This window comes from Pelophylax lessonae, assembly GCF_965119305.1.
Source record: "Pelophylax lessonae genome assembly, chromosome: 2".
In the NCBI taxonomy this organism is placed as follows: Eukaryota; Metazoa; Chordata; class Amphibia; order Anura; family Ranidae; genus Pelophylax; species Pelophylax lessonae.
The window spans coordinates 640,608,117-640,631,489 of NC_138769.1; the positions used below are offsets into that span (position 1 = coordinate 640,608,117).

The 23,373-nt window shown below is 48.3% G+C and overlaps 1 protein-coding gene across 1 annotated transcript in view; it reads left to right on the forward strand.

Moving 5' to 3' along the window:
* The window catches only part of BRCA2 (BRCA2 DNA repair associated), a 285,207-nt gene that overhangs the window by 256,409 nt on the left and 5,425 nt on the right, over positions 1 to 23,373 (forward strand). The window contains exons 20-22 of the mRNA XM_082245286.1: positions 11 to 135; positions 2,387 to 2,588; positions 8,039 to 8,205. Of these exons, the coding sequence (XP_082101412.1) occupies positions 11 to 135; positions 2,387 to 2,588; positions 8,039 to 8,205 (494 nt within the window). The remainder of the gene's footprint in view (positions 1 to 10; positions 136 to 2,386; positions 2,589 to 8,038; positions 8,206 to 23,373) is intronic.

A 23,373-nucleotide genomic window follows, 5' to 3' on the forward strand; every position in this document is an offset into this window, starting at 1 on the left:
CTTTCTTTAGCATGTGAAAGAAAAGCAAAAGGTACAAAGCGCAATTCTTTAAGTGTAACCCAAATTGCTGCGCTTCAGGATGGTGAAGAGATCTATGAGGCCATTCAGAATGAACCTGATCCAGGATACTTAGAGGTATGATTGCAGAGATGCATATTTTTACATATAGCTGACTGCTTTGTGAAAAGAAACTATTTCCAATTGCTTTAGCAAAGCTGTAAAAGTTGGGAAACATGAAATGTGACCAGTCCACATAACCATTACATTTACTGTGTACTTTTCTATTGTCTAAATGTGTTCTCTGGCTTTATGAAAAAACACGATTATTATTTATTTATTTTTTTGCAAATGTAAATATTTTTCAGTTTTTGCACAAATTGTTTTTAATGTCTCATTGGCATTAATCTCTTATTAGCATTTCTTTAACATTTTTGGTTTTCTTCAATAGTCCAAAGATTGAGGGAAACCTATAAAAGAATACATTTTGATTATTCTGGTTGCCTGGCTGTCACACTAATCTAATGGCCTAAGTACGTTGTCACCAGGGTGGAATAAATATGCAGATAATATTTCTCTATTCTACATGCATGTTCTAGGTCAGCATTTAAAAGTTTTAAATCCAGAGTCAGCCAGGAAATAGTATTCTTTGAAGGAGATCAGCAATACCTGCTGTGTGTGTGTGTGTTTTTTATTTTTTTTCTTTAAAGGTGCCTATAGACATTGGATGAGTCTCCTGATGAGTCTCTCTCACTTGGCATGGATTGTCATCTAATCAAGCACTTTCAGTCATTACCTACCTATACTTATTTGGTCAATATTAGGCTTGTAAACCTTGTCTGATTATTTTTTTTGTTCTTACCGCCTGTACCAGAGCTGCAGGTGTCTGTAGGGGATTCTCCATAGGCCTCAACATGAACAGTTTTTATTAACTGCTAGGGATTTGCTGAAGGTGGTCGCTCTGACCACCTTCTATTGTCTATAGCGGTGTTTTTCTTAACCTTTTTTCAGGCACCCTTTAGAATTGTGCAAACCAGTCGCCTGTTTCACACCATTTTGAGCGTCCAAGCACATGCATTTTTTGCGTGTTCTCACATGCTGCTTTTTTCAACTGGCTGCCGTATACTAGTGAAACACGCAAAAGAGGTGCCAGCACAATTTGTTAAGCGCATGCACATTTGCTAGATGTGTGGGTGTGCCATTAAGAATTAATAGCACCTCTGCGAATCTGCAAAAGGCAGGCCATTTATGTGCGGTGCGTGAAAATGTGCACATGTTCCTGCACCACACCTGGTGTCAACAAGTCCTAAAATGTAGTTTGTGATGAGGAGTTGTTTGTAACGCAGAGTTCAGAGTCCATTAGGTTGTAGCGCAGATCTCAGAGTCCAGTAGCGCAAAGAACCCTGCCTTACAAACTACTTAACTCTGTGTTGCTTGCTACTGAACTCTGCGTTCAGTGCTAATTAGTATGTAACACCGGGTTTAGAGTTTAGTCGTAAAGAAATCTGCATTACCAACTAATTAGCTCTGCGTTACAAACTACTCTACTCTGAAGTCACGTGTGGACTTGGAGCGCCGTTCAAAGCTGGAGTATAACAGGTGTCCCTGCCGGTATTCAGAAAGTGGGAGCAGATGTCGGGCAGGAATACAGAAACATTGACATATGTAAGGTAGGATTCTGCTCAAAACCGACCCAGAGCTTCAGATGTGGATATTGCAGTGTAAAGTCTCAGCCAGTGCTGCTTCAGCCACGCCCCCTGACATGTTTCGCCCCACCTACAGGGGTTTGGTCACAGAGGTGCGAAACATGTCGGGGGCATGGCTGAGGCCATATCCACATCTGAAACACTGAGTCTCACTAGCTACTAATCTGGAGAGTTTTGGGATGGAGAAGAAAAATTCAGAGGTTCTAAGAACAGAGGGGTCAGTGAATTGTTGGATGATAGTGTGGATGTAGGACCAGAATCTAGCAAGTGTTGGGCATGACTAGAAGATATGGAGGATATCCCTGGTATCCTGTCCACATCTCCATCAGAAAAGTGAGGCGTCTGGGGAAAAAAAAATCTGTGAAGTGACTGATGCATCTAGGATTACTTTGTTCGGATCTTAAAACCAGACTCTTGGTATTACAAATACATTATTTGGTAGACAGGGATAATATCCACTTCCTCTCTGTAGGGATAAACGTAAGGTCTAGTTGGGGCAGTTTTGAACCCTTTTGATGCAGCACCCCTGAAGACTTTACATGGCTCCCCGGTTGAGAAAGGCAGATCTATTGTCATATATACTGAAAGGATAGTTGGTTTATTTAGGCTCCTTCCTGAATAAAATATACCTCACTAGGTAGTAGTGTGTTAATTAAGTTATAATATTTTTTTTCTGATTTCAGTCATGTATGAGCAGTGAGCAACTGCGCACCCTGAATCATTACAGACAGTTTATTAATGATAAGAAACAAGCTCTGATCCAGACAGAATTCAGGAAAGCCATTGAATCTGCTGAGCAGGGGTCTGGAGGGTGCACAAGAAGAGAGGTGACACCTGTATGGAAATTGCGGATTGTGGATTACAAGGAGCAAGATCCAACTTCAGGTCTGCCTTATTTGAATTTATATGATCTATTATAATCCTTATTATTTTATAGTAATAATCTTATTATCTTATTGGTAAATGGTGTAAAAGTTAAAACGTATTTCTCTTTCATTCATTGGCGGACACAGCTCCTGATTCTTCTTAACCATTAGGTTATACTGTCCCCTACAGGAGTAGGGCACTAGGCAGGAAAAAAGCTTGATTACGCATATGGGCAGTCCCAGGGGGTATACATTCCCTCTCAGCTATAGGCACTCAGTTGTTTCTGCCTAGTCAGGTGTAAGGACCTAGTTCCTTGCTGAGATCTCTGGTTCTGGCGATTTTTTTTTTTCTTTTTTTCTTTTTAACTTTATTTTTTCCTATCTTTGTTATTTTGTTCCTGTGAGAATCTACAATTAATTATCAGACTGGGCGATGGACTAGAAATTCTAGATCCAAAGGGTCCCCCCAGTCTGGCCAGTGAGCGCATGCAGACTGCAGCTCTGCGCTAGGTCGGCCGCAACATAGCCCCACTGGACGGGGGCTGGCCTGCGAGTTTAGCGTCTCTCGAGGATGCGTACGACCTGGCCTCGGCCTGAGTTGCAACATTTCTCATGGTCGACAGCACCCACATTACGATGGAGCGGTGGTCTGTCCGGAGCGGTGCCCACCCTGTTCCTGGTATGGTAAGTAGCTGTCCCTCCCTTTACTCCTGGAGGGTTTTGGCATGGACGTGGGCCCCTCCCTGGGACGGTGGGACCCCCCAGGTTCCCCTCCTCCCCCCCCCCAGCCCCTCTAAAATTTTGGTGGTCACTGTGGGTCTTTCGGCCCCCCTCCTTGGATGAGGTTATGAGTTGACTGTTGCCACATGCTTTTAAGGGGGGCTGCTTGGAGTTGCTGCTGACTGGGTTTTTTCTGGTGTACAACTGGGGGGGTTGAGCAGAGTTCCCTACCACCCTGGGGGTGGGTGACTGTGGCAGGGATGTCCTTTGGGCTCCCTGCTGCCGTTGTTGGGCTGGGGGAGCGAATATTTTAGCATCCGCATGTACCTGCCTCAGGTGGCCGGATCCGGACAAAAATTTAGGCTGCAGGTTTGCAACCTACTAGTCAGAAACTACGTGAGGCGCCCCCTCTGAGGGTAGCTGAAGCCACTGCCTCCCGTTTGGGCATCTGCCCTCCCCTGCCTCCAGGTGTTTGGCTCCGCTAGGGCTCGCGTCCAAGCGGCTGGGCGCCCACAAAAATTTAGGTTGCAGCCTACTAGGGCATGCGGCTGAGTTGGGCGCCACCGTTGGGGGGCGGCTCCAGTGCGTTTAGCTGAAGCCCCCACACTTCCTTTGGGCATTTGCTGGGCTGAGATCCATGCACTTGCGGCTGGGCCTCCACAAAAGTTTAGGCTGCGGCCTGCTAGGCCATGTGGTCAGCTTGGCGCCTCCCTTGGAAGGAGTGGCGCTGTGGGGGGTGCTTCATTTTTTGACAGCCTTGCCACCATTATTGTGTGGGGGCACCTGCCCCTTTTAGCGCTGCGGATCCATCAGGGTACCCTGGCTGCGCGTTCGCATCACGGAGGGCGGCCTCCTTTTTAAGGGGGCTATTTCCTATTATGCTCTTTATGGAGGGCTCGGACGGTGACCCCCTTGTTTTTTTGCGTGGTGTTCAGTAGGTGGTACATTCGTGGGCCCTTGGTCGGCATCCCCTTTGCGGGATTGCCGTTGGCGGCCTCCCCTGATTGTTAGGTTTTCCAGGTGAGCTTAGTTTATAGCGACCCAACTGGGTCTGCATCCATGCACTCTGAGTGCTCAGATGGGATGATTCCTCTGCTCCTCTAGCCACGCATTACAAGGCGCTGGTAGATGCATTGATTGTCAATACGTGACACTTTAAAAATGGAGGTTGCGGATGATGCTGCGTCGGAGGCACTGGTCCCTTTTGGCACCCACAGACAGGCCCTCCAAAGCGGCGAACGTGTTACCTTTTCGCTTACTTTGACAACAGTGTCACAAAACATTGGGGTTGTCCAAAACACAGTGGTTCCTTTTTGTTTTCGGTGTCCTTATGAGGATTAACTGCGTTAAAGGTGGACGGTCCCCACCTGTAGTGGACTCGTCGGTTTCCAGGTTAAATAAAGCTACCTTCATTCCAGTTGAGGAGTCCCCGGCCTTTATCCAGCTGATAGGAGGGCGGAGGCTCTAGCCCGCCAAATGTTCGCTGTGGCTGGTTCGGCACTTAGGCCAGTTTTTTTTGTCCCTTAGGGTCTCAAGACAAGGGATCAAAAGTCAGGGCCTCCATGGGGGGTTCCAAGAGGACCTGGTCTGGCAAGCCATGAGCGGGCTCTTCCAGACCTATGGACAAGGTTGCCTCTGCATGAAGGGGTGCCCTCACCCATATCTGGGGTGGGGGGATATCTTCGCTGATTTCCGGATCCATGGACCTCCCTGGTATAGGACAGGTGGGTCCACAAAGTTATTTAGTCATGCTACCAGATCGAGTTCGGTCTTATCCTCCAGAAAGGTTCTTCCCTTCCAACCTGCACTTTTCCCCAGATCACTTACGGGTCTCTTTGGGGTAGCTCAAGACTTGTTCCTTCAAGGAATATTTTTTAGGGGTTTTTACTCAAATCTCTTTACAGTTCCCGGGAAGGAAGGCAAGGTTTATTCAATTCTGGACCTCAAGGAACTAAACTGCTTGTGCGAGTACAGAATTTCCACGTGGAGTCCATTCACATAGTAGAGGCATCCCTACGTCAGGGGGATTTCTTCACGCTTCTATCAACATCAAGGACGCCTACCTGCACATATGTGCCAATCACCAACGCTTCCTCTGTTTTGCCGTGGGTGAGGAGCATTATGTGGCGTGGACCTTTGGTCTCGCCTTTGCTCCTCGGGTCTTTACAAAAGTGTTGGCCCCGATGCTGGCATTGTTTGAGTCAGTGGGCGATTGCGGTACTGGTGTACCTGAACGATCTTTTGAAAGCGGAGTCTCCGACTGCCCTGATGGACAAACTGGAGATTGCTCTGAGAACTCTGAGTAAGTTCAGTTGGATTCTGAACCTTCAGGGGTGTCCAATACAAATTAATTTGGACAATGCCACAGCCATGGTCTGTCAATCACTAAGGGGGCACAAGTAGTGTCCTGGTGGATCAGTAAGTAGCCGTGGGCTGACTGATTAGTTCCAGCCCCCTCAAATTTCTGCCACGACTCCTGTACAAGATCAAAGCAGATGGGATTTCTTGGTACGCCAATCGGGTACTACTGGTTGCCGATGCTCCTTGGGGACTTCCTCTCAGGGAGGATCTGCTGTCCCTAGGGACCGATCTTTCATCCTGCTTTACAGTCGCTGGCTTTGATGGCTTGGCTGTTGAACGCCAAGAGCTGAAGGATGGAGGTTTGTCTGAGTCGACGATTACTACGCTGTTGAAAGCTAGGAAATCTACTTCTAGGAGGATCTACCATCATACATGGAAGATGTACATTGCGCGGTGTGAGTCTCTTGGGGTTCATCCTCGTTCCTTCTTGATGGATCAGATCTTAACCTTCCTTCAACAGGGGGTTGAACAGAAATTGGCCTTGAGTACCATCAAGGGCCAGGTATCAGCTTTGGCGGTCTTTTTTCAAAGACTTTTAGCCTCACACTCCCTGGTGCGTACCTTTTCTTCAGGTTGTCCGGCATTTGGTTTCTTCAGTGCGGGCTCCGTTGCTGCCCTGGGATCTTAATATGGTGCTTTCGGCTCTACAGAAGCCTCCCTTTGAAAATATTCAGGATGTTTCCCTGCTTGCGCTGCACCAGAAGGTGGCCTTTTTTGGTGCCCATAACCTCTGCGTGTCGGAACTGGCAGCGTTATCCTGTCGTTCACCCTATTGGTGATTCACAAGGATAAGGTGGTGCTTTGCCCCTGTCCGTCATTCCTTCCTAAGGTGGTCTCTGACTATAATTTGAATGAAGAAATTGTGTTACCTTCCCTGTGTCCCAGCCAAAACATCCAAAGAAAATTGCCTTGGATGTGGTCCGAGCAATTAGGGTGTACCTGGAAGCTACGGAGTCTTTTAGGAAGTCAGACTCTGTATTTGTGCTCACGGACTGACCTCACAAAGAGTTGTCCGCTTCTTCTGCGACCGTTTCCAGATGGATCAGACAGACAATGGTTCAGGCCTATTGCATCAGGGGTCCGATTCCTCCTTTCCTTGTTGACGAGCACTCTACTAGGGCGCTTAGTGTCTCCTGGGCTTCTGTCATAAAGCGTCAGTGACGAAGGTTTGCAAGGCGGCCACCTGGTCGTCGGTCCACACTTTTACAAATTTTTTATAAAGTGGATGTGTTGGTATCTGCGGATGCTTCTACAGAATAGTGTCCTACTTCTGTAGGGGGCAGTAAAACCAAATGGTTATGAATACCAGGAGCTGTGTCCGTCAATGAACATCAGAGAAATGGATTTTACGGTAAGTCAAAAATCTCATTTTTTACACTTAGGAGCAGTGTCAGAATTGTCGTGGGAAGCAAGTGGTAAAATCCAGTAATACACTGTCTTATTCTGCTCTGCACATGCTCAGATTCTCTCTATTTTAGGCAGTGCTGAGTATGTAGAGGCCAGTCTGCTGACAGCCTTGAAGCAGAATTAAACCCTCCTATTCTTTACAGCCAAGGACGCTGCTTCTGTTTAAACCGCAACTGCCATGGTGCTGCACATGTGATCAGTTAGGACACCAGCCATTTGATGGTTTGACAGTTTGGTTAAGGACATAAGCAAATGTGACAGTTATGAATCGCGTTATTCTGCTAAAAACTTCAACTTACCGACAATTCCAACGGTGTTATTTCTGGAGTGTACACCAGGAATAGTTAGAGATTTTGGCCATTTAGTGTTTTCACAGAACACCGGCAGTCTATATACACTCAGGTAGATGCTATAATTAGTGGAGATTTTTAGTCCGCCTGCTAGTAACTAAAAACATGGCCAACTCCAAGGCGGCGACAACTAGCGGGCGGACTAACAATCTCCACTAATTATAGCAACTACCCGAGTGTATAGGCTGCCGGTGTTCTCTGAAAACACCAAGTGGTCGAAAATCTCCTGTTATTCCTGGTGTACACTCACAGGAAATAACGTCGGAGTTCTCAGCAAGTTGAAGTTTTCAGCAGAACACCTGCATTCCAGGAATGTAACTGTTTTTTGAAACCGTTAAATCAATGGGTTTAGTTCCACTTTAAAATTTACAGATGTTTCAGGGCTCTGAACTTCAGCAAAATGGCAGCCTCTCCAGCAGTTAGGAAGTTTTATGGGTAAAGTTCTGCTTTAAGTAATGTGAATTCAAAATTGTGGATTTCCTAGAATACTATACCTGTATAATAATCTGTTGTTCACAGCAGTCTTCTCTCTTGGTCTAAAATTTGCAATGTTCAGTGAAAAAAATGTAAGCTCATACCATGTAATTTGTCGTATCTCTTAAATATTTATTTTTACCTCTCCTTTCAATAGCTTATATACTCAACATATGGCGCCCTTTACCTGATGTAGTCTCCCTTCTAAAAGAGGGATGTCGCTTCAAGATTTATCAGTTGGCCACTTCCCACTCAAAATGCAAAACAGACACTGCAGCTGTGCAGCTAACAGCTACGAAGAAGACACAGTTCCAGCAGCTGCAGGTGAGACGACTTACTGATAGAGGTGTATGTACTCTGTGTGCTAGGCCTCAGAACTCCATCCAGCGCTTATCATTCCCTCTTTATACTGAGAAAGTAAAACCATTCTAGACTTCCATCTATTGTTAGTCTGTGCACTTCCATCCCTGTACTGTTGCTATTGACATAGGTTAACTAAACCTTGGCACTGTGCCTGGAGTAAATCTACAGTATAAGATATGTAAATATGTACACAGTGGAGAGTTGTTCTTCATCTGCTGGATATGGGTGTCCCTATTCGTAGATACTGTTAGAGCCAAAAAAGACTTAAGCTGGCTGTATAAAGTGTGACTTAAGCTGGCTGTATAAAGTGTGAATTGTGTCTGGCTCCTGAAAAACTGTCCGAAATTCACTTGGTGGGTGGCCTTTTTGGCTCCTTACCGTCTGACATTGCTCAAAAATTGTGGAACAGTGGCTGCTTTCAGTCAGATGCAACCACAGTTTGAGTATTTTGACAGCCAGTTGGGCTTGCATATTTATAACCCAATCTAGTACATGAACTGAAAAAGTTGAGTCATGAAACAAAAAAGTCTGTATAGTTAAACGTGCAGCTATTTTGCTGATCAATTAAAATTACCCTTGCTTTTGCAATGAAATGCAGAGCTGCACAGATACCCACGGTTCAAGAGGCTCTTTCCCGGCCTATGGGATAACAAAGTCAGCAGCTACAAGTACTGTAGCTGCTGACCTTAAAGAAATACATACAAACACAGGCGAGGGGGGAAGAGAAATTTTTTATTTTTTTCTGGTGAAAATCTTTTTTTTTTTGTGGGGGGTGCATTTTTGTTGCATTTAGAGAGTGGAGTCAACTTTGGTAATGTTGGGGGCCGCACTTGAGAACCCCCCCCGACAAAAAATAGAACGATTTGGATTTGGATGCTCTTTTGCTCTTTCCTGTAAGGAATTGTTTCTGGTGCTCCACTGTGACAAGGTAGTTCTATGGCCTCAGCCGTCCTTTTTCTCGAAGGTGGTTTCTTTATTCCATCTCAACCAAGGCATTGTCTTGCTGTCCTTTCTGTCCAAAACCCCCTCCGCCTTACATGAAATGGACTGCTGCAAGTTATCTTTCTAAATCCCTCTTTGTGCGTCCCGAGGACCAAGGAAGGGTCATGCAGCTAATAAGTCTACCATCTCTTGATGGATCAGTCTGCGTATTTCTGAAGCTTACCAGCTGAAGAGTAAACTTCCAACATTTTCAGTGACTGCTCATTCTCCCAGAAGTATTTGTACTTCCTGGCCTGTTAATCATCAGGCTTCAGTACATTAAGTTTGTAAGCTCCTACCTGGTCTTCATACTTTTTACAATGTTTTCCCAAGTTGATGTTTGCACCACAGGGGATGCTGCATGATTATGACACCATGTTTACGACCTTGCTCTTGGTACTGCTTTGCTACAAACTGAGGCTTGCTAGTAGTGGGAGGGATTACCATGGGCTGGCCCCCAGTTTTTTTTCAATGGACTCCAGGAAAAAGATTTTATGGTGCGTTCAAAAATCCTATTGGCTTTTCATGTAACAAGTACAAATGTAATGTTTGGAAGTGCTGTTTTACTTGACTGCTTCACTGTTCTGAGTGGACGTAACCGTATGTTCCTCAGAACAGGTGCCAGTTCGCAGCTGCTCAATCCTGTGATAGCTGTGATTAAAGGACACATCCAGGATGGGATCGAGATATGGGTGCTGTGATTGGCCCTCCCAATCACGTGACGGCCGTGTTCAATCAAGTTGACCGTCTTGCTGGGACATGACAACCTGGAACGCCCTGAGTCGCAGCGTATCCCCTGGCTGGCAGCACCCCCAGCCGGGGTGGGAGGCGGTCTGTTCGGAGTGACGCCCACCTGGTAACGTGGTATGATGAGTAATGCTGGGCCCCCTCCTGGGAATGGTCAGACCCTTGGGAGATCCCTCGGTCCCTCTGGCCTCTTGGACATACTAGGTGCCCCCCCCCAGTTATCCCTTCCCCTAGTAGGTTCCTACCTTGGGGGGGGGGGGGCGTAATAATATGCCTGCTGCGCGGGGGGGGGGTCCGGGATACTGCATGGCGCCATGGGGGCCGCCATTTAGCTGTAGGTTAGTTCTCATTGTTCTTCATTGACAATGTATATGCAGCCATTTTCTGTTAGTTCCCCATAAAAATGCATAGGGCGGCCATTTTCTTGTAGTCCAGGTCACTGGACAGGCAGCAGGCATGGCACATTTTGATCTAGTCATCTCTATCTATGACCCAGGCATTTTTTCTATTTCAGTGTCTGATCGTTTTTACTTTCTGTTTCACAGAACGTTCCAGCAATCCTCCTGAGCGGTTGGGTAATGTTTTTGGGGTCCCCTGTAGGTTTTCCTGACTCACTCGATCAGATTGTACTGGATTGGGATTTGTGATACCGCTAGTGCGGCGGTGGGATCACGATTTTGCGATCTTTTAAAGTGACACTGCCTTAAATTTAAATCAGTGAAAAATGGAGTCCCAGGACAATGTTTCATCTACAGACCCCGTCAGTGCGACTGCGGGTCCCTCTGGGTCGCAGTTTGTCTGCTTTTACAGCATACTTGGAAAGCCTGGTGTCAAAGGTAGATTTTGTGTTTGAACGTATTGATAGCCGCAAACCTCCCCTGCCTTCACCTCCATCGGTGGTGTCCTCAGATTCTGAGGCAGATATGGCTGCCACGGACGCCCCCCACCCGGACGTGTCGGTGTCCTCGCATTCTGATGAAGAGGACCTGTCGTCTTCAGCCGCCGTTAGCTACGCATGTCTTCATTTCGCACTTTCCATTAGGGAGTGTGCCATATGGCTCCTCCGAGACGGTCCCCGCTACCTCCGTGGGATCTGAATCTGGTAATATCTGTTCTTCAAAAGCCTCCTTATGAGAACATTAGGGAGATTTCTCTGCTTTCATTGTCTCAGAAGGTTGCCTTTTTGGTGGCTATCGCTTCTGCCCGCAGAGTGTCTAATTGGCGTAGTTGTCCTGCCACTCCCCTTATTTGGTGGTCCACAAAGATAAGGTGGTACTCTGACCTAATCAGTCTTTTCTTCCTAAGGTGGTTTCTTATTTTCATTTGAATGAAACCATTGTGCTGCCTTCCCTTTGTCCCAAGCCTAAGCATCCCAAGGAAATTGCCTTGCATTCTTTGCATGTGGTCGGGCGATCAGGGTTTACCTGGTGGCCACTGAGTCTTTCCGAAAATCAGATGTTCTTTTTATCCTTACTGAGGGACCTCGTAAAGGATTGGCAGCGTCTGCTGCGACCATATGCAGATGGATCAGACAGACGGTTGTTCAGGCTTATTCGCTGAAGGGTCAGGTTCCTCCTTTCCCTGTGAAGGCGCATTCTACTAGAACGCTGAGTGCCTCCTGGGCTTTTTGCCATCAGGCACCGGTGATGCAAGTTTGTAAGGCAGCAACTTGGTCGTTTGTGCATACGTTCACAAAATTCTACATAGTAGATGTGTTGGCATCTTCGGATGCCTCTTTTGGCCGCAAGGATTTGCAGGCTGCAGTTTGAAAGAGAACCTTTTTTGTTCTCTTTGAGGGTGTATGTTCTAGGTGAACTCCAGTTGTTCCCTGTTGAGCTCCATGTTACCTGGTTGGCTAATTTTTGCCTTTGAGGAACTACATTCTACTTTGCATTGTTTTTCCCACCCCTTATGCATATACTGCTTTGGGACATCCCAATGGTCTAAGAAGATATGGAGCTGTGTCTGTCAAAGAACTTCAGAGAAAAGGATTTTATGGTAAGTACAAAAATCCAGTTTTCTCTTACGTTCATTGACGGACACAGCTCCAGATCCTCTTGACCCTTGGGTTTATGCTGCCCCCTACAGGAGTAGGGCACTAGGAGGAAAAAAAGTTGGACTACGCCTATAGGGAAGTCCCAGGGGGTATACTCCCACTTCCTGCTATAGGTCTTTAGTTTTTTTTCTGCCTAGTCAGGAGTGAGGACCTAGTTCCGTGCTGGGATCTCTGGTCCTAGAATTTTTTTTTCCTTTTTAAATTTAATTTTTTTCTTTTATTATTTTCTGTTCCTGTGAGAACTACAATCAACTGCCAGACTGGGCAATGGACTGGATATCCTAGATACTTTCAGTCTTCCCAGTCTGGTCCCTGGTCACGACCTGATTCGTAGCGTGCCTCTGGCCGGCAGCACCCCCATTTCAAGATGGTGTGGTGGTCTGCCTGGAGCGGTGCCCACCAGGTCTTAAGGTGTGGTGAGTAGTGTCCCCCCTCCCTTCTGGTGGTTTTTCAGGGTGGACATGGGCTCCTCCCTGGGTTGGTTGGAACCTCTCATGCCCTTCCTTCCCTCATGCCACTCCCCCTCAGTATCGGTCATTATCGGAGTCCCTCTGCGGATCACCCCCCCCATTCACCTATGCTTACTTCCCCCTCCTCCCCCAGGGTGGTAATGCCTGTTTTTTTTTTTTTTTCAGTTTGGGGGTGTCGAGCGGGCGCTGAAGGCAGGAGGGGGGGTGCGCCGATGGCTGTGGAAAACGCGATTTTTGGGGGGATGGTCCTGGTGGGGGACCCCCATTACTGTCCAAATGTACCTGGGGATCCTCTAGGGTCCCGGGAGCAGCGTGGGCCCGCGTGTAGCTGCCATTTTGCTGTGGATACCTGCATGTATAATCGGTGGCCATGTTTGTGTAGTCCGGCGACCATTTTCTTGTAGTTTCGCATTGCTATCATACGGCAGCCATGTTTTTGAAGCCTCTGGAGTGGTAAATCGGCGGTGGGCCTCTAGTGGCAGTTCCTGTACTTCCTCTCTCTTTGATCGCCGCACGGCGTGCAGCTTGGCTCTCTGGCTCTGCATCTGAGGAGGGGGTGGTGAGTGCCTGTGGGTGCTAAACGGCTCCTTCTTTCTGTTAGTATTTGGTGCGCTGGGACTTGTGGTGCAGCGGTGGGGGTGAATTTTTGACAGCAATTTTTACACTTTTTTTTTCTGGTGATCCCCAGGTTAACCATGGAGTCCCTGGAGCACGTGTCACCACCTGACCCCCCTCTCAGAGGCTGCGGGGTCACAGTCTGCTTTGTCTGCTATGACGGCAGTCCTGCAGTCACTGATGTCCAAAGAAGATATAGCCCTCCAAAATAGGACAAGCAAAAAGCATCCTCAACCTTCACCTGCATCCTCTGTCTCAGATTCTGAGGTGGATTTGGCTGCCACGGACACGAATCACCCTACTGGGTCTGCGTCCACGCACCCTGAGTGCTCTGATTCCTCTTACACTTCAGCCACGCATAAAAAAGTGCTAGTGGATGCGCTGATTGTATCAGTGTGGGAAACTTTGAAACTGGAGGACGCAGCTACTGCAATTTGGTACCCGCAAAGCCTCCAAAGCGGCAAAAGGGTTTCCCTTTCCCGCCTATTTCGACAACATTGTCGCCAGTCAGTGAGGTTCCCCCAAACGCACTGTTGGGGTCCCTAAACGCTTGGCTAGAAGGTATCCCTTTGAAGAGTCCCTGTTAAAGAAACTGACAGTACCACCTGTGGTGGACTGGCAGGTTTCCAGGTTCAATAAAGCCACCCTTCTTCTGGTGGAGGACTCACCATCCTTTAAGGACCCTTTTGAAAAAAAAAAAAAAAGCTGAATCTCTTGTCCTATACCTTTTTCACCATGGCCGGTTCCATTCTGCGGCCAGTTTTTGCCATACCCTTGGTTTCCCAGACCTTAACAGGAATGGGCTAAGCTCTTGCACCAGGGGTTGAAAGGGGGACAGTCCCCTCCTGACCTGGTGGACCAGTTGGTCCTGGGGTTGCAGTATATCTGTGATGCCTCTCTGGATGCCCCCCCCCCCCTTAGCCTGTAGGGTGTCCGTGACATCGGTGACTCTTTGCCGCATGATATGGCTGAAATACTGGTCTGCGGACCAGGCTTCTGTAAAGGTATTGACTGATCTCCCTTTTCCATGGAGGAGATCATGAAGGGGCTTACTGGAGGTAAGAGTACTCTGCTTCCACAGACTACCAGGAGCAAACAGTCTTGTCGCAAACGTGGTACTTTCTTCTTGGCCCGTGAGCTGTCCTTTCGTCCCTCAGGATCTAAGGACCAGGGATCAAAGTCAGCCCGTAGCCCTGCAGGGGGTTTGCAAGAAGCCCTGGTCTGGTAAGTCGAGAGTGGGTTCCTCTGGGACTGCAGACAAGCCTGCTTCTGCCTGAATGGGCACCTTCCCCTGTATCTGTGGTGTGGGGACGTATTCGCTTCTTTCCGTATCTGTGGGCCTCCTTGATTCAAGACAAATGGGTCCACGAGTTGATTCGACCCTGTTACAAGATCGAGTTCTGGTCCTTGTCTCCGTCAAAGTTCTTCACTTCCAACCTGTGTTTGGCCCCAGATCGCCTACGAGGTCTTCTTGGGGCGTACAGGATCTGCTTTCACAGGGGGTCATTGTACCGGTTCTAGAATCGGAATGCTTTCAGGGATTTTGTTCAAACCGATTTGCTAATCCCAGGAAAGAAGGCAAGGTCCGTCTAATTCTGGACCTCAAGGCATTGAACCTCTTTGTGCAGGTTCAGAAATTTCAAATGGAGTCCATTTGCATGGTAGTGGCATCCCTTCTTCAAGGGGATTTCCAGGCCTCTATCATTATCAAGGACACTTACCTTCATATCCCAATCTGTCAGGCATCAGCATTCCCTTTGCTTTGCCGTGGGCGAGGAGCACTATCAATTCATGGTGTTAGCCTTTGGTTTCACCTCAGCTCCTCGATCCTGGACCTGAAAGCACTAAATTGCTTTGTGCGAGTTCAAAAGTTCAAGATGGAATCCGTTCGCAGGGTGGTGGCCTCCCTATATCAGGGGGATTTTCTTGCCTACATAGACATCAGAGATGCCTACCTTCACATCCCAATCTGTGCAGGACACCCAATGGTTTCTCCAATTTGCCTTGGGAGAGGATCACTATCAGTTTGTGACGTTGTCCTTTTGTCTCGCCTCTGCTCCTCAGGTCTTCACAAAGGTGTTTGCTCCAATCCCGGCGCTGTCGCGGCAGTGGGGGATATTGGTCCTGGGTAACCTGGATGATCTGCTTCTCCGTGCGGAGTCTGCTACAGTGCTGGAAACAAATCTGGCAATCATCATGAGAACTCGAGGAGTTCGGTTGGATTCTGAGCCTTCGGAAGTCGTTCTTGGTCCCTTCCATGAGACTGGATTACCTGGGCCTGACTGGACTCATCCTCATCCAGGGTGTTTCTTCCTCAGGAAAAACTCCAAAATGCGGTTCAGCTGTTGCTGTCCAGCAAATGGTCGTCCCTTCGGACCTGCATGAGAGTTCTGGGACTGATGGTGTCGTCCTTCGAGGCGGTCCCCTTCGCTCAATTCCACACGAAGATCCTCCAGAAGGAAATCCTGCTCAAATGGAACAAGAATCCAAATTCCCTGGACATTCAGATCAAGCTGAGCCAGGTGACCAAGGAGTCCCTGATCTGGTGGCTTCGGTCCCGATGCTCAAGCAAGGGAAATCCTTCCTCCCTAATATATTGGACAATTGTCACCACGGATGCAAGTCTGTCCAGATGGGGAGGAGGTTGTCTGGTCCCTGGAAGAATCCAGGTTACTGATCAATGTTCTGGAGCTGAGAGCGATCCGGCTTTGCCTAGTACAATGGACTGAGCACCTATCGGGTTGTCCAGTGTGCATTCAATCGGACAATGCCACGGCCGTGGCTTATGTCAATCACCATGGGGGCACCAAAAGTGCCCTTGCGGCCTTGGAAGTGGTGGGCATCCTTCGTTGGGCGTAACGCTTTGTTCCCGCTCTCTCTGCTGTTCACATTCCAGGAGTGGAAAATTGGCAGGCGGATTACCTCAGTCTACAAGATTTGGATGCGGGGGAATGGTCCCTCTATCCGGAGGTATTTTAGCGGTTTTGCCTTCGTTGGGGCACTCTAGATGTAGATCTGTTTGCATCTTGGGTCAACAGAAAAGTACAGAGGTTTGTGGCCTGCTCCAGGGACCCTCTCGCGGACACCACAGATGTGCTGGTGGCCCCGTCGGATCAGTATCAGCTGATGTATGCTTTTCTTCCTCCTCAAGTTGCTGCCAAGACTTTTTCACAGGATCGAGGCGAAGGGATTCCGTTCATTCTTTTGGCTCCGCACTGGCATCGCTGAGCTTGGTACGCCGACCTGGTCAGACTAGACGCAGACACTCCTTGGAGACTTCCTCTCAGGGAGGATCTGCTGTCTCAAGGGCTAATCTTCCATCCTGCTTTATGGTGGCTGACTTTGATGGCTTGGCTGTTGAAAGCCAGATGCTGAAAGACGGGATTGTCTGCTTCAGTGATTCCCACTCTGCTTAAAGCGAAAAAATTAGATTTTTTACTTACTGTAAAATCCATTTCTCTGAGTCCACCGACGGACGTAGCTGCTGCTTTAAATCATAGACGGGTGGGTAATAAGCCCCTCCCACTAGGAGTGACCAGGTAGAGCCAAAGGCTTTGACACTCCCAGGGGGGCGGGGTCCCTGGTTTATTACCCCTGGCCTCACCATTGCATCTTCAGTTTAGTTGCAAGCAGTGAATAAGATCCAAAACCCAACTCTTCCGAGAAAAGAGGGGTGGGAGTTACATCCGTCGGTGGACTCAAAGAAATGGATTTCACGGTAAGTAAAAAATCCCATTTCTCTTTCGTCCACCGACGGACGTAGCTGCTGCTTTAAATCATAGACGGATGGGACGTCCAAAAGCAGTAACCACTGAGGGGTGGGGAAAGGACAAACTTAAAAGAATGCAATTCCCACGGCTAACATAGCCAACTATATAACATGGAGCCCAACAAGCAACAACTGGAGCTCAACCGTAGCGAAACCATAAAGGAGAAGGAAAAGTAGACTGCTCCTTAAATGGCGGCCTGCAAAACCTTGCCGCCAAAGGACACATCCGAGGATGCTAACACAGATCCACTCTGTAAAACTTGGTGAACGTATGTACAGACGACCAAGTGACCGCCTTGCAAACCTGCATCACTGACGCCTGATGGCGGATAGCCCAAGAGGCACTCAATGCCCGCGTAGAGTGAGCCATGACAGGGAAAGGAGGAACCTTGCCCTTAAGGGAATACGCCTTCACCACCGTCTGTCTGATCTATTGAGAGATGGTTGCCGCAGGCGCAGCCTGACCTTTACGGGGTCCATTCGTATTCGCAAACGGAGAGTCCGACTTACGACAGGAGTCAGTAGTCTCCAGATACACCCATATCGCCCCCCCACATCCTAGCAATGCAAGGCAATTTACTTAGGATGTGAAGATTTCGGACAGAGTGACAGAAGTACTATGTCTTCGTTCAGATGGAAGTCTGAAACCACCTTAGGAAGAAACGACGGATTAGGCCGTAACACTACCTTATCCCTGTGTATTACCAGATAAGGAGAGCGGCAAGATAGCGCCACTAGTTCAGAAACCCTGGGCTCAGAGGTGATAGCCACCAAAAAGGCAACTTTCTGCTACAAGGCGAGCAAGGAAATGTCTTATGTTCTCAAAAGGAGATTTCTAAAGAACCGATAGAAACAAATTAAGGTCCCAAGGAGGTAACGGAGACCTCCTGGGGGGAGCCAAATGGCGAACCCCCTGAAGAAACGTACGAATTAAAGAGTGCATAGCCAAAGGGCATTTGGAAGTACATAGCCAAGGCTGAGATCTGACACTTAAGAGTGCCCAACGCCAAATGTCGGTCAACCCCTTTCTGTAGAAAGGTCAGGATCCTGCTGATAGCAAAGGATCTAGGATGCAGCTTCAGCGATTCGCATCAAGCAATGTATGCTTTCCACGTGCGATGATAAATCTTCAGAGAAGTGGACGTCCAGAGACGTCCCCCCCACCCCTGAAGTGGATGAGGGCGCCCCTTCAGGCAGAAAGGGTCTGCTTGGAGGTGCTGGGGGCAGAGGATTTTGGCTTACCAGCCCACTGTTTCCCGGAGCCTGAAGTCTGTTTGGTTTTCTGCAACACGTTCGCATGTAAAAGATGCTTCTGGGCTGTAAAGGAAGGACCTCGCTGGCGCGAGGGAGACTTACCCTTAGCTGAGTGAGGAAGGAGTGTGCTCTTTCCCCCAGTGACCGTCTTGATCAAGTCATCCAAGGAGGAACCAAAAAGGCGATCATCCTGAAAGGGAAGATGTGCCAAAAGCTTCTAAGAAGCCTGGTCGGCCGACAAGGGATTAAGCTAGATCGCACGTCTGATGAGCACACTTACCACTGACGCTCTGGCCGCGAGCAGAAGAACGTCCAGGTTAGCATCGCATACAAATTGCAGAGTCTGCGATAATTGGTCAGCGAGTTCCAGGACAGATGACGGTAATGGGGTTACCGTCAGTGCCTCTCTGAGCCTTTACCCATTCAAACATAGTCTCAGAGACTAGAATGGTAGTCAGGGCGGGCCTGAGAACAGATCCCACTACCGTATACAGGTGTCGGGATAAGACTTCAATATGTCTGTCAACCGCATCAGGGAGAGATGAGGATTCTGCCACTGGTAAAACTGTGGCCTTGTGAATACCGCATATCTGGGGGTCCACCTGAGGGGGGACCGTCCATTTGCGTAAGATCTCTTCCTCAAACGGGTAGCGTCTAGCCAAACGTTTGGGAATTGCAAGCGTGCAATTAGGTCGCCGCCATTGTTCCTCCACTAAGGCGGACAAGACTTCGGGACAAGGGAAAACCTTGGCCGATTTCTTTGCCCTGAGGGATCCAAAGGATACCAAGGCTCCTTTCGATTTAGAAATTGCATCCTTTATTTTTGGGGTGTCCCTCACTGAGGATATCAAAGCATCTACCAGCGCCTTTTCCTGTGCCAAGGCGGCTGTGGAAACATCCTCTTCCGCGTCAGAAAAGTCTGAATGCAGGGACGCATCCTCCAAAAGGGGGTATGCGTCGCCGGCGACCATATCGGCCTCAGAATCTGAGGTCTGAGATGACAGGCGAGGGCCAAGGGCGTTTCTTAGTAAATGCTGCCACAATAACTTTGTCCATTTTTCTGGACATTTCTTGCATCACAGCCAATAAAGTCACATCATGAGCATCAGAAGCGGGCCCCAACGATACATCGGGGGTTGCAGACAAACTTGGGGAATCCATGTTAGACATATGGCCAAACAGTAGGATTGCACAGTAAGAATGTAAAGAGCAGACAGGGAAACGGGGAAACACTGGAACCTGCACCACAAGGGGTTAAACAAAAGCTTCTCCTGAAAACAGGAGCAATGGTCTAAGAGGGAGCAATCCGCGCCCAATCACCAAATATTAACGCCCCTGAGGCTAAGTGAGGTTACAAAGGCACCACAGGTCCCAGCAAGTCCGCCGCTACTGGCGTGCACTGTGCCTTTAAGAGGCAATCGCGATGCACGCATCGCTACTCTAGGGGACAATCCTAAGCCCCCTAAAGGCTTGAAACCCCTCTGAAGATGAAAAGGTGAAGGCCAGGGTAATTAAACTCCTCTAGAGTAGTTACTGCATGGAGAACACAGCAAGGTCCATCAGCAGTATGAAGAGAGAAGGAAACACCCTCGCCTACAAGAGCCAGAATCTGTTTTGTCTCCGGCTCCAGCAAAATGGCCACCGGCATTACAGTGATAGGGACACCCAGGCAGGCTGCAGGCCACGGCAAAATGGCGGCTTCGCGCCGGAGCATGTGACCTCGGGCCTAGTAAGGCCTACCCTAGTAACAGGCCTGGGGTCCCTGGCGGGGGTCATCCCGGCGGATGAAACCCCACCCCCCCCCCCCCGGTAGCAGTATGAGGCGCAACCATGTACCCCCCTCCGAGGCCTCCCCCGCACCGTCCACTACCCGGTATAGCATCTGAGGCGACTTGCATAGGGGACCCCCCACTAAAAGTGTCCCGGGAGTCTGGAGCCCAGAGTAGGGAGAGGTCAGGGTAGAAGGAGAAGGTCCCAGGTGACCCCTCATAGTGGAGGAGGGTGGTAGGAGATATGGGTACCCGAGGGTCCTACTCCCCTATGGAGGAGCCCCAGGCCCGCTAACCAGACAGGGGGGACTCTACTTACCGGGCCACACTGCTGAGGGTGGGCATCTATCTTAACAGACTGCCTCTGCGCCGCAGTGAGGGCGCTGTCGGCTAAGGGGCACGCTGCGATGCTGGTATGCCAGGGGTGTGCATCCCGGCGGTGTGTTTCACCCACAGGCCAGTCCCCGTCCGTGGGACTATAGTCGCTATGGAGACCCAGCGCGGAGCTACGGTCTGCAAGCATTCGCTGGCACAAACTGACCGTAAGGCTCTCATATAGCCAGTCCGAAACCCAGCCGGCATTCCAAAGGAACTGGAGTCAGCAGCAACAAAAAATAAAATAAAAAAGGTTCCCTTTAAGACGTTTAAAACAAAAAGGTCCTAGCAGGGAGCTGTGTGGCCACTTCTAAGACCAGGCAGCTTAAACTGAAGATGCAACGGTGAGGCCAGGGGTAATAACCCAGGGACCCCACCCCCCTGGGCATGTCAAAGCCTTTGGCTCTACCTGGTCACTCCTAGTGGGAGGGGCTTATTACCCATCTGTCTATGATTTAAAGCAGCAGCTACGTCCGTCTTACGAAAGAGAAAAGCAACTTCTAGGAAGATAAATCAAGTCGTATATTGCGTGGTTTGAGTCTCTTGGGGTTCCTCCTTGCTCTTGCTCTGTAGCTCAGATCTTGGCTTTCCATAAACGTGGAGTTGATCAAAAGCTGGCCTTGAGTTGAGTACTATCAAGGGTCAGGTTTCGGCCTTGACAATTTTCTTCCAAAAGCCATTGGCCACCCATTCCCTGGTGCGTAACTTAATCCAGGGGGTGCAACACTTGGTACCTCCGGTGTGACCTCCGTTGCCACCTTGGGACCTTATTTTTGTGCAGTTTGTTCTCCAGAAAGCTCCCTTCAAAAGTATTCGGGAGATTCCCCTGCTTACTTTATCCCAGAAGGTGGCCTTTTTGGTGGCTATCACTTCTGGGCGCAGGGTGTTGGAACTAACGGTGTTGTGCTGTCGTTCTCCCTACCTGGTGGTTCATAGGGATAAAGCGGTACTTCGTCTGGATTTGTCCTTTCTTCCAAAGGTAGTTGTAACAGATCCCCTATACTTGGACCAAGTATTTCTGTCTTAGGTCTCCAGAATCTTACGTGATGCAGTGACCTGGCCCCTCAATTCCCCCCCAAACCTCAGCCTAAGCTCGATGAAGGGTAAAACAAAAGACACTTTATTCAACAACTCACTTCCAATATATACAGTCCCATGTGTTTGATTTCATTATCATATGCAAATGCAATTGCGTACAGAACATAGTCAACATACCTTGGTCATCTGGAAAGAGACAATAGGTGAATGAGACTGCAACATTATCATAATTAACTCAACAAACAACAAGCCCAAAACATAGCCGAATACGCATTCCTAGAAGTGTGAACACACTTCACCTCTAAACAGATGAAAGCAGAAGACATAGGCTCTGACTGCCCATCTCCATTTTCAACACACCTTATTGTAACTTAAGTGTCAATTCACATCCCCCCAGTATACCATAGATGAGTCTTATGTCATTAGTATCTGTTTAGTCTCTCATGGTGTGAAGTCCTTTGTTGTAATATGCAGCTTAGGCCCAAAGTCTGTGTCGCTTGGGGTGGCAGAGACTTGAATTCAAAGTAACAGTACTCCAAGGGTCCCTCAGCATGCTCCCCTACAAGCCAGGGCCCTAGTTTGTGGGTAGGAGGCTGGCCTCCACACTCCTCTAGTAACCCGTGACAAACGTCCCAGCAAATGGGTGTTCGTCACAGTCGTTTCTAGTTTTCACTTGAATGAGGACATTGTATTTACCCTCTGTGTCCTAAGCCAAAACGTCCTAAGGAGTTTGCTCTGCATACTCTGGATGTGGTTTGGGCACTCAGGGTGTACTTGGCAACTACTGTGTCTTTTAGGAAGTCAGATTCGCTCTTTGTACTCACGGATGGCCCTAAGAAAGGGCTGCCTGCACCTGCAGCGACTATTTGCAGATGGATCAGACAGACGGTGGTGCAGGCTTATCTGATTATGGGTCAGGTTCCTCCTTTCCCTGTTAAGGCACATTCTATTTGGGCGCTTTGTGCTTCCTGGGCTTTTTGCCATCAGACATCTGTGTTTCAGGTTTGCAAGGCAGCTACCCGGTCGTCTGTTCACACCTTTACCAAATTTTACAAGGTGGATGTGCTGGCATCTGCAGATGCCTCTTTTGGCTGCAAAGGTTTGCAGGCTGCTGTTTAGGGAGCTTTTTGGCCTTCCTTGAGGGTGGTTTCTGTTTGTTTCAGGTGAGCCTCATCTTGTTTTTTCGATGAGTCCTATGTTGCCTGGTTGGCTATGTTTAGCTTTTGGGGACTTGTTTTTTTTCTGCTATTCCCACTTCATGGCACTGCTTTGGGACGTCCCTACTGATATGCTTCATGAATTGCATCCATTAATGAACGATAGAGAAAACTGATTTTTGACTTACTGTAAAATCCTTTTCTCAAGTCCATTGACGGACGCAGTACTTGCCTCTCTATTTTGATTTGGGTTGGTATTACTTCCTTGTCACTGCTTTTATAGAAAACTGACATCCTATGCAGGAAGAGAGAGGGTGTACCCACTGGGACTGCCCATAGGCATAGCCAAAACTTTTTTTCTGCCTAGTGTCCTACTCCTGTAGGGGGCAGTATAAGCCTACTGATATGCATCAGGAACTGCATATGTCAATGAAGTTAAGAGAAAAGGATTTTACGGTAGGTCAAAAATCCAGTTTTTGTCTTACCGTAAAATAATTTTCTCTGATGTTCATTGACGGACACAGCACCCACCCCTCTATTGAGTTGGGTTTTATGTTCTTCTGATACTGCTTGTTACAAAACTGAAGACTTATAGCATGAAATGGGAGTAAACCCCCTGGGATTGCCCTATAGGCATAGTCAAAACTTTTTTCCACCTAGTGTCCTACTCCTGTAGGGGGCAGCATAAACCAAGGGTCAAGAGGAACTGGAGCTGTGTCCGTTAATGACCATCAGAGAAAAGGATTTTACTTCAAAACACTTGTCATGCCTCTTTCTAAATACCTTGGACTGTCTACTTAACAAAAAGGGGTCATTTGGGGGTAATTTGTACCGTCTTGACATCAGGGCCTAACAAGAAATTAGATAAGTCAGTACATCATGTGTGATTCGTTTTCAA